General features: G+C 38.9%; 2 protein-coding genes across 2 annotated transcripts; both read right to left on the bottom strand.

The window, feature by feature from the left end:
• Positions 1-3,906: 3,906 nt before the first annotated feature.
• On the bottom strand, positions 3,907-6,065 carry LOC144640893 (uncharacterized). Its single transcript, XM_078499949.1, has 3 exons — positions 5,904-6,065; positions 4,907-5,031; positions 3,907-4,360 (listed from the first exon to the last, which is right to left on the bottom strand). The coding sequence occupies exons 1-3, from the start codon at positions 6,012-6,014 to the stop codon at positions 3,907-3,909; spliced, it is 690 nt and encodes a 229-aa protein (XP_078356075.1). The 5' UTR covers positions 6,015-6,065.
• Positions 6,066-6,358: 293 nt separating this feature from the next.
• LOC144640894 (uncharacterized) lies at positions 6,359-10,391 on the bottom strand (the record flags this gene model as incomplete). The annotated part of the gene is made up of 3 exons (XM_078499950.1): positions 6,359-7,549; positions 8,329-8,437; positions 9,249-10,391. Coding segments are annotated over 3 exons (2,443 nt in total), but the record flags the coding sequence as incomplete, so codon positions are not given.
• Positions 10,392-10,863: the final 472 nt, after the last annotated feature.

Here is a 10,863-nt window from a genome sequence, read left to right as displayed (position 1 = left end):
CAGTCCAGCACGGTTATCAGAATTGATAACCAGGACCAAAACAAACGATTAGCCAATCAAACATCAAGTTAATGCTCACGTGACAAGTTATCATAGCAACCATCTACTTCAATATGGCGGCCACTTCTTTGCGAAAACATCCCAGCGTGGCTAATTCAACATTCGATTCCCGTTTGACTATAATTGAAAACAAGCTTTAAATCAGAAGAAAAACCAATCTTTATCCAAAATTATTTGAAAAGGCTTGATGCTTTTGCTATCGCCGGGGAGCGTCGAGGTAACAATAATCCTCGACTACTCGTGAACTATGACTATATTTTTATCCCATAGGAACTTAAAGAGCGTCAGCCGTTCAAAAGAGACAAAAAATAGCAAGCAAATTGACTGCCATAAAAGATATTTATTGTGTAAAAGATATTTATTGTGTAATCAGTAAACATCAACAAGCTTTCAGCTTCTTTCTATTCTGTGCCTCTTCCTCTTCGACTTGTCCTTCTTCGAGCATCTGCGTGAATGAAGAAATTCGCGTTTCAGTAACCTACCAAATATTACATGTAATAAATTGTCTTCTAGCTCTTTTAATTGTACACAAAGTCGCTTCGATCGATATCTCTCCTGTTTCAGCTGTTTCTCCGAGACATTAATATATTTTCGACCCTGCAAATCGATAAATGCTGTTGTTTTGGAACCATACTTGTCGAATGGCATATCGGGTTTGTTTGCTGTGCAAAATTGAAATGCGCTTTTATTAAGCTCGGCTCATAAGTTGATAACTGTGGTCATGTAATTGTAAACATTATCTTTGCCAACTGATTCCCTTTAATTATACCTCGACATCCATGCTTATTCGTTAAAAACCTGATTTCTTTCAATATACCTCGACATCCATGCCAGCACCTTCATCGCCAAGCTCTGAAATTACTCTCTCAATTGTTGCTTTAACTTCCCCCACGGCATCATCTGGGCACCGAATAATCCAGTGGCAAGGAATGTATGCTCCTCCGCCTTGTTGTACATTCTTACTCCACTTTTGACCCACCGGAGGACGTTTAGTTACCGTTGGTTGACCTGTTATTAAACTAAAAATGACAACAAAAGCACCGTCAGGCATTTCCGGAGCAATGCGTTGCACTCTTTTATAATACACATTTAACACAAACATATTATCTGGCTTACATTTATTTAAACCTTACCCCTCGATGCCGTTGACTTTCCCGCAGTCTATGAACGCTTTTAACTCTTGGTTTAAAAAGTATTGCATTCTTCCTATTTGTTTCCCTGCCACGTCCCTCAACGTGTAACTTTTCTTAGCGCTCTTGGACGACAATTCAATGTCCAGCAATGCCTCTGGTATTTGTTCTACCGAAGGTAATACACATTGTAGGGCAAAAGGATCCCTATTACCGGATTCATGCATCACATTGACGCGAGTGCCTTCCGGTCCCTTGATTTTAAACTCGTGGTAACTGGTGAAAAATAATAAGAAATCGCAAATTGTTTTACTTCTCGAAGCTCCCCGCATGTGGCTAAATTTGGATTAGATTGTAGGTAAAAGCGCAATATAAAAATAAGATTTCATGGAACAAAATCAAGAGGTAAAAGACCACATTCACATACCCCTTTATTTTTCCACCGGTTACTCTTAAAACTGACTGGTTCCCACTTTGATTGCCTAGAAAAGACACTTTCAGAATGAGAACTTGAAAATGGTCATTTCCAGTATGTACAATAACATCAATGCGTGCCGCCGGCTTTTGATCGCTAGTGGTCATCAAAGTCGAATGAAAAATCTTTTAAAATTGTTACATCAAAGCAAAGTAGAAAATATTATTAGAAGACATTACCTCGTTTACTCATTTCGATGAAATTTCACGCGAAAGCGGTCAACTGCGTTCTGACTCCAACAAGCAAGACTCGCTGCTCGCGGCAAATCATTAAATTCACATATATCATGTTTCCTGTAACCACATGCGTGTACAATCAAACTGTCATATTGCCGGGATTTTATCGAATCACGACCAGGTATCCAGTTCTCCAGCTGAGAACTTCGCGGGAATTAATAGAACAACAGTGAATGCCGCCACGTCCGTCGCTCGAGATACCAATCGTGGAACTTGTGGAAAGCAACACTATTCATTCTTATGAAATGGAGGAGCTCGAGATGTTCACACCAGAAAACGACACAAGGTGATTGTGCCCTCAGAAATCCTTTCAAACATCGCTTTTGGTGTTGTATGGATGATGTAATTGTAGATTTCTGACCGACCATTCTCTTACAATTTGTTTCAGTCTGACCCCCCAAAGAAAACAAAATAAAAGAAGCATTAGAGGAAAAGAAAAGGTACAATATATAGAAGATAGCAAGCAAAGGAAGGTAACATTGTCACGTCGAAAGGCAACTTTATTTCGAAATGCAGTTAAACTGCATGTGATGACCAAAGCGGAAGTCCTTCTAATGGTCGAACCTACAAAGGAACACCGCATTGTGTGGGGTTCTCCTCGTCTGGTCGCCGAATACGAAAAGGGCAACTTGCGACCAATGGTTGACCAGGAAATCTTCGAGTCCGGTGAAATGGAGGAAATAACTGACGTCGGCGATCACGTTATTACAGTCGAAGCTCTTGCCGACACTCCAGAGAATCTTCATTGTGAAATGTCCCCAACAATGGCACGTGTTCTTGGCCACAGTCCAAATATTAACCGGAGATCAACATCAGTACGTACACGCATACCCTTTGAAAGCATCCCTGAAAACATTCCAGAACCAGTGCGGGAGGTTTTGGTGAACAAGCCTGTGGCAAGGATTTGTGACAACGAGAAGAGCCCAAGTATCACAGAACAAACTGAAATAACTTTTGTTTCGGAAGAATCCGTGCCGACAAATGTGCCTTTGACACCGCGCGTGGACAATTTGTAAAGAAAAAAAATAACTACGCGAATGAAACTGTGGAAATAGACTAGGCCGAGTGCTCCGAATTACATGTACTGTATGAAAAAACAAAACAAAAAAATATTCAATATAGTTATGTTTAAGTTCAATGCATTTATTTAAGAATGCAGAAATAATAGTTGTCATAATGTTACAGTTACCTTTACCACCATGCTCCACTTGAACTCGATAATTGTACTTGAAACTCGATAATTATATATTCTCTTTAAAACACAATTTGAAATAATTGTTGAAACAGATACACTCAAAAACAAAAGGTTGAGATCACTCAAAAAGTTAAGATATGGGTGCAAAGAATTGGCTTGAAACAAATTCCAGACAATGCAAAAATATTAAGAAGTAATCTACATGTGTATACACAATATATTTTACATGCTCAGATTGACAGTTCCTGTTTACCACTCGACATTTTTCATTTTACTTATATTGCGCAATAATTTATCAATGTAAAAAAATTCAATGTAATTCAAGAAAGCGGAATATTGTAATATTCCATTCAAATTTGGAGTTAATCAACGTTATTTACAAACTCAAGGTGCATGTAACATAACGAAAGTGTATACAGGGAACAGTTTATTCCTTGATTACTGGCCCTGACTTTACCAATGACATTGAAATGAAACTTAATGATATTATACATCTACTTTTAACATTAAGCTTATTTACATCAAAATAAATAAAAATCAGTTTCGTACATGACAACAGCAAGAAAAGTTACCATTTCAGTGCGACGCGCCTTACCGTGTCCACCCAACAAACTCTTTTTACAAATGTTCTCTATTAATATTATTCGTTTGACGAACACGCCTCCTTGCAAGTTGAATATGATCAAATAGATACTTGCTACATCGTATTTATCAACAAAACGCAGTGAAAACGTAAAATATTACAAACGGACACTTGTGAAAAAGTTTGTCGGGTGGCCATGGTAAGGTGCGTCGCCCTGTAAACAATGTTCACTGTGGAGCACAATCGTCATCATCAGACTGATCTTCTATGAACAAAATTTGCTCATCAGCATCCTTATTTAGTTTTAGTTCTTCACACACTTCGAGGTAGAAAGAGATCAGTACTTCTTTTTTCAGAGAAGCTTGTTTTCTTTTAAATTCAGTCAGTTTCTGTCCTAACACAGCTTTCGTATCTTCATCAGATACCAAACTTATCTGGCTCTCTGTTCGCTGCAGTATAACACTCTTGGTAGCATTGCAAATGTCCTCTGCTTCCACTCTTTCCTCTTCTGTGGTGTAAACCATTGTAATGGGTACATCACTTCTTGGTGCCCCTTTCACAAAGTGCTCAAATAGCAAATTTTGTCTGTTCTTCTTCAGAATGCCATCCATGTTGACAAGGTCTTTATCAAGAGCCATACCGCTTAGGGAGACATGCTTGTCTTGGTTGTCTAACAAATACCTACAAATTATACACAAAGAAAAATATATATTAGAACGGGCTTGCTGTCTGTCTGTCTGCCAGTCATTCAGTTAGGGAGCCAGCAGGCGGGCAGGTGGGTGGTCGGGCGGGCGGACGGCTAGTCGGTCATCCATCCAGCCAACTGGATGGCTGGCTGGCCAGCCAGCACATATTTACAAAGCTCAGATGTGTAAACTAAACCGTAATTTTCTACATTTAAATTGTATTAGATTTTGCAACACAGCAGACCTTGTAATGTGAAGAACAAAATGGTAACAAGGGGTGGCAACCGGTAGACAAAAAAGTTGTCTCGTGAGGAACAAAAGGGAGAGCACATGTTCTGTCATTGTATGTGGTATGGTGTAAGTTTATTTTTGGTCTAAAACTTTTCCAAATCAGTCTTACTTTTAGTTTTTGGGTTTTAGATTAGTATAAATTTATATGAGAACAAAACAATAACCTATTTAAATAAAATAATAAGCTTCAAAACAAAGATAAATCTTAACCAGGACATAAACACAAAATGTATATAGGACACAAACTGACCTTTCTTTCCTAAGCTTGATTCGCCAAGCGAGGACCTCTTCCTTAAAGTCATATTTCTTTCTCGACACTGCTGCCTCTGTTTTGGGATCATTCATTCCGATTAGCTCAAGGAGCCAGTCACGTACCTGAAAGAAAAGGTAGTCATGTACATGTACATGTCAGAGTGTTATGGAAGCAGCATTTATGTTTAGGCCCTCAAAACAACTCACATGAAATGCTAAAAATTATTAATACAGTAAAACCCCAGTAAATCGAACTTGGATATCTCGAAGAACCCCGCCAACTTGAACCAACTTTTCATTAATTTTTACTGTGTTAACTTGAAAACCCTGCTAACTCGAACTGTTTTTCGTTTCCCTTCAGAGTTCAAGTTACTGGGGTTCAACTGTACATAAAAATATGGCAAATCACATAACATACACCTCACTGACTGATAGCACTGCCATACATCTGCACTGATTGGCATATTAAAATATGATTTTGCCATTACATGAATAAATAAATATACAGGTACATGTCTGAGTGATTTTCTAAAAACCTGGCCCCCATCCCCTAGGGCTACTACAAGTACCCAACCTCCCCCCCACCCCCTTGGCTAACGATTGACACGTGACAAGCCCATGTGACACCTTTCCACACCTGCAGGGTGCCTTCTCAACAGAAACCCTCAAGCAGAGTCATTCAAAATATTCACAATCGACACAAGGCATTCAAAATTCAAACAGACATGCTCCAAGGTGCTAGAGACTAGGTAGGCCCAGCAGTAAAAAATGACACCCTACCCCCAGCTTTTGATGGCTACTCGCAAGCTACATGTAAGCACCAGCGGTTAGCCCAGACCCTGGGCAAGGTCTAGAAATCATACATGACATCAAGCCCCCCCCCCCCCAAGTCAAGGCCGCGAGTGAATTTGCTAAGATGTACATGTACAAGAAAACAATTTTCATCAATCACAAAATCAAACATTCAGTGAAACTGCAAATGCATTCACTCTTACCTTTGACAACTTTCCAAGATTACGAAAGATTCTAAGCCAGTCAAGAGCATTCATCACACCATGCTGCCAAACCTTGGATTCTTTATTAACTTCTTCAAGATTGGCATCCATGCACTCTCCTTTGCTGGGATTACCTGAGGTGCTGATTGACTCAGTTCTTGACACAAAGGTAGAAACAGCAGGTGGAAATGAGGCTCGGTCCACACTGAAGGCAAAGCAAAACAAAATTAATGATAATAATAATGATCCACACAAAATGAATTCACAGGCAATATGGACCTGCAAGAAAAGCACAGGTAAACTTGGGCCCAATGTTGCTGCAAAGACAAGAACGAATGTAAGCCAGTAGGCACGGCTCGTGAGAACTGTCACTGACGAGCAATGGCTTGAAACTTACTTGGCCTAAATTTAATTTAGCCACATCAATTAAAGGCTTTATTTTTTGAAATTAGAGCTTACCAGTCATGTAAGTCAATCAGAGCATATTTGGAGGCTGAATTCTTGTGGAACAATGGAGCAAAGCTCATATGTCCGGCTCGGACATAATCTGTGTTGTTCCTTCTAACACCAACATGAAGCAGCTGAATAGCCATGAGGTAAGTCCAGGCAACATTAAAGGTGTACCTGTAGTTGGGATCTTTCCAACCAACATTGACAACCCAGTCATAAAGGAAGTCAGACACAGATAACTCAGCACCACATGCAAGGCGATTGCGTACATAAGGAACTAGAAGCTCGTGCCAGAATCCCAGGTGGGCCACCTTGAGGATTGACATGGTCTTGTGATGATCTGAGCACTTCTTTACGTATGCTTGTGCTGCTTCTGAAATAAATCCTAGCTCTTTGGCAAGCTCGGACATGAACACATTCCAGTTGTGATTAACAAACGTCTTTGCCATATTCATCTCAAGATGCAGCTTGCCTATACGCAACAACACCCAATTAAACTCTTTGACAAAAGACACTCTACGGCCTCGGTGTGCCTCCATGCAATGATCTTGCTGTTCTGACTTATTGACCTCCGATTCACAGTCACAGCACAAGTAAACAGAGTCAATGACTGTCCTAGATACAAGATACGGTGCCCCGTCCATTGTGACACTGAGCCATTTGCGAGCATTTGGTAAATCCGGGTGATAACGAGAAACACAAGCTGCTTTTCCAACTCTGCGAAGAACCTCTTTCATTGATTCAAAAGAGTTTGGATTTACAAATACAGGGTCACACGTATGGACTTTGATGGGAAATGGTGGATGGTTACTTGGAACATCTGCCCATTCATCATGAGTTTCCCACAGTTCCTCTTTACTGAATACAAATGCATTGTTTTCTTCAATTTTGAATCCAAGGGATGTTTCATGAAGTCGATGTTGAAAGGTACGAACAGGAGCAACAAGGGCAGTACCAAGTATATCTGTACCACTGGCCTGTTTTTCGGCGAGCTTCAAACTAACACGACAATCAGGATTGATGCACTTGCGCTTTGTTTTTGGCATTGTGGTGTTACAATAAGGACACACCCGCATTCCCTCTTTTGCATTGAGCTCTTCTACTCTTGCGTCAATGTCATCTTTCCATTCTCCAGTTGTTGACTTGGTATGTTCTCTTGTGACCTTCTTAAGAATTTCATGGATCAACTTCTTGTTCTAATAAAACAATTAATACCTTTTAGATTGATAATTAATATATTCAATACCTGAAAACTTTAAGGAAGTTGTTCAAAAAGTTTTTTCAGGCCTTATGCACCACCTTAGAGCTGAGAGACAGTTGACAGGTGATATCAAATAAACTGGTGCAAGAAAATGATCCAGTTGGAAATTACATCTAATAGACCCAATGCAAATATGGTAACTGTTAATTCTCGGTTCCAAGAAAAATCATTTCTCAACAAAATTAAATCACTCTAACTTAAAGATAAAGTCAATGTAAATCCGTTTATAAAGTTTTAAGGCTATACTATCATCTAATGGGAAGTTACAGGGGCATTTACATTGCATTTACATTGAAAATGTGGCTAGGCAGGCCAGGGTGACTTCTTCCATACAAATGTCTTTAATTTTAATAAGTCATCACTTCGCAGCCATTTAACCCAAAACACTGAAACTTCTCAGAATATTTCATATATATTTAAGAGCCATCATCAGCATTTTAAGAAACTTGACCAAACAATAGAAATTTATGTCAACCATTTTTGCATAAGGTCTATAAGTAAAGTGTAAATGAAATACCAGGTAATGTAGGTCAAAATCATTGAACCAAAATATTTGAAACACATATCCATATAAATCTCCAATCTCACTCCTATCTATCTTACAGCCATAATGGTTAGGTGTGCAATGTACTCTGTATAAGGTTTACGTTAGAATAATAAAGTCTACTAGAACAAAATAATATAATTTTCTGAAATAAAAGCATACATAGTTACCTCTTTACGTAATAGTAATGCATCATCAGTATTTGAAGAACAATGTTTGGCCAGCTCTTCGTTCTTTGTAGGATCATGTCTTGCTTCATTCAGTTTGTTTGGCCATTTACTATGTTAAATAAAGAAAAAAGTGTTATGTTTAAGGGTATTTCAAAGCCCTTAAAAAATCATTAAATCACTCCATTTGGCATATAATATTTTACAAATAAATAACACAATGGATGTTAGTTGACTTTCAAATTACCTGACTCTGCAGTTATACTTAAAAGATTATTGTTCTCCTTCGGCTAATTAAATATTGTGAAATACATATCAACCTCTAGCCTTGATCAGTCAGAGATTATAATTCCACAGCATCAAAATTGCTGTAGTGAAAAGCTTATAAGCAGATGTATTACTGTAAAAAATTGCACCACGACACCAGTATGGCAAGAATGTAGCAAGGCTGAGTGCTGGGCAAAATACTAAGCTGTCAACTTAATTTTTCAGGCTGAAAAAAATTAATATCCTGTGACCTTATGGTTTAATGTTTTCAGTTAAACAAAGTACCATCAACCTCATTACTTTCCGAGACAAATACTCTATAAATCCCTGTATGGGACTTGGGTGTATTACTTTCAATGTTAATTAATGCTATTTGGTTCATTTCTTCTTTGTATGAAGTGTTTATGACATATACATGTATGTTTAGTTTACAACATGTTGCCAAAGACAAACTTACTATTATAAAAACTGGTAAATTACAAGAAAGTCACAATTTTTGCACTGTTTTGAGTTCTTGAGTAAGAACTGTGCTAGGTATGTCTTTTTAAATAAGTGAAGTAATGCAAAAGAAAAAGTATTGCAAAGTTTACATGTATAACAAAATCACTTGAAAACTACAATAATTTGTATTCTAAAATGAAAACAACAATGCATACCTTGGTGAAAATGATTCATCCTGCTGTAAGACACTATCGCCGGTAGCAACCTCAGCACAGCAAACACTTGTAAGGATACTAATCTGGGCACGATTGTCCTTTCGCACTGTCCACCTCTTCATCAACACTTGATCATTGTCAATTGCTGTAAGTAAGTCACCCTCCGGCAAAGTGGGGATCTCCATGGTCAGGCCATCCACCCACGATTTCATTGTGGTATATTGCCCCCCGGGGTGTAGCTTTCCATAGATATTGACAGCCATTTTGCTTCGTGCAATGGTATACATCACAAGATTTGAACCAAACATGAAAGGACTAATGAAACTTGGTTTAACCAAATTGTACATATGGTCAAGGGCCATAACTTTTTTAACAGGTTTTGTTCTGTCGTCACTCAGTCCATTAACAGCACTGTTAAGGACTACGTTTCCTGAAGACAGCCACTTCTCTGGAGTTACACTCAGTAGATCACCAATGTTTTTGTAACTAAGAACATTCTCGTCATCTTTTATATACTCTCTTTCAACAGAAAATATTGTTTCAACCAGTTTTAACATTAGAGCTCTGTCAATTGCCTTAACAGAAGACAAAATATCACTGGGGTCAACAAAGACAAAACCGAACATGGAGCAAATGTCCTTGCACAGGAACTTCCCCAATTCTTCGTCAAGAAGATGGAGATTTTGTGATATCTCACTGTAAAAACTGCATGAGGCTTTCTCCTGTTCATCTTCTTCTTCTTCTGCACTTTCGGTAACACTGTCATGATCACTTTCAGGTTCAGGTTGCTCTGCCTTCCGCTTTGTTGGTCTTCCTCTGGATTTTGTCTGTCCTTGGCAAACACAATCTTCTTCGCTATGTGGCTCCCATACAAATGGCAACTTTTCCAGCAATTTGGGAGGGGGAGTAGTACTTCTCAAGCGGTAGAAATTACGTGAGCAAGACTGGCACACCAGACGCGGGTGGACAGAGTCGAGATCTTCTTCTAAATTCACTCCATACGAAAGAAAATCGCTTTTGAATAACAGCTTTTCCTTTCCTGTTTTACTTTTATTTTTTGCTGGCTTGGCACAAAAACGACACAAATTGGCAATTTTCTGAGTGTGAGCTTCCATAACTTTGCCATTTGATACTACTCGTCCCCTAGAAGCAAAAGCAGTTAAAAATGGCGGTCAGTAGCGAAATCAGACGGCAAATCAAAAGACACGATGCCCTCGCTCAGTTCGTCGTGCCCTTCGATGAGTATGCAATGAATCGAAAGAAAAATAACCAAAGAATACAGGATAATTTCTACGTGTTCCACAAAAATGCGCAACTAGCTTAAAATTGACGGCAAAGAGTACAAACATACCTGAAAAACTGTCATGTTTGGGCCACCTCTTTCAATCATCAGGCAAAAAACTCGCACGATCAACCACATACGGCCGCCATTTTGTGCACACAAGAAGCTTGTTCTACACTAAAGATGACCGCGTGGAGCTATGGGTATAAAAGACGAACAAGACCGAAAAATTGACGAACAAAGATAATGTACTCCGAATATTCGCCGAGATACGAAATGTCGCCATGTTGTGACGTCATGGGGTTATCAATTCTGATAACCGTGCTGGACTGA

Source organism: Oculina patagonica, unplaced genomic scaffold (assembly GCF_052425735.1).
Source record: "Oculina patagonica isolate OP01 unplaced genomic scaffold, crgOcupat unplaced546, whole genome shotgun sequence".
NCBI classification, from domain to species: domain Eukaryota; kingdom Metazoa; phylum Cnidaria; class Anthozoa; order Scleractinia; family Oculinidae; genus Oculina; species Oculina patagonica.
Note: the sequence above shows the minus strand (reverse complement) of the source record. Positions and strands in the feature narration are given on the sequence as shown.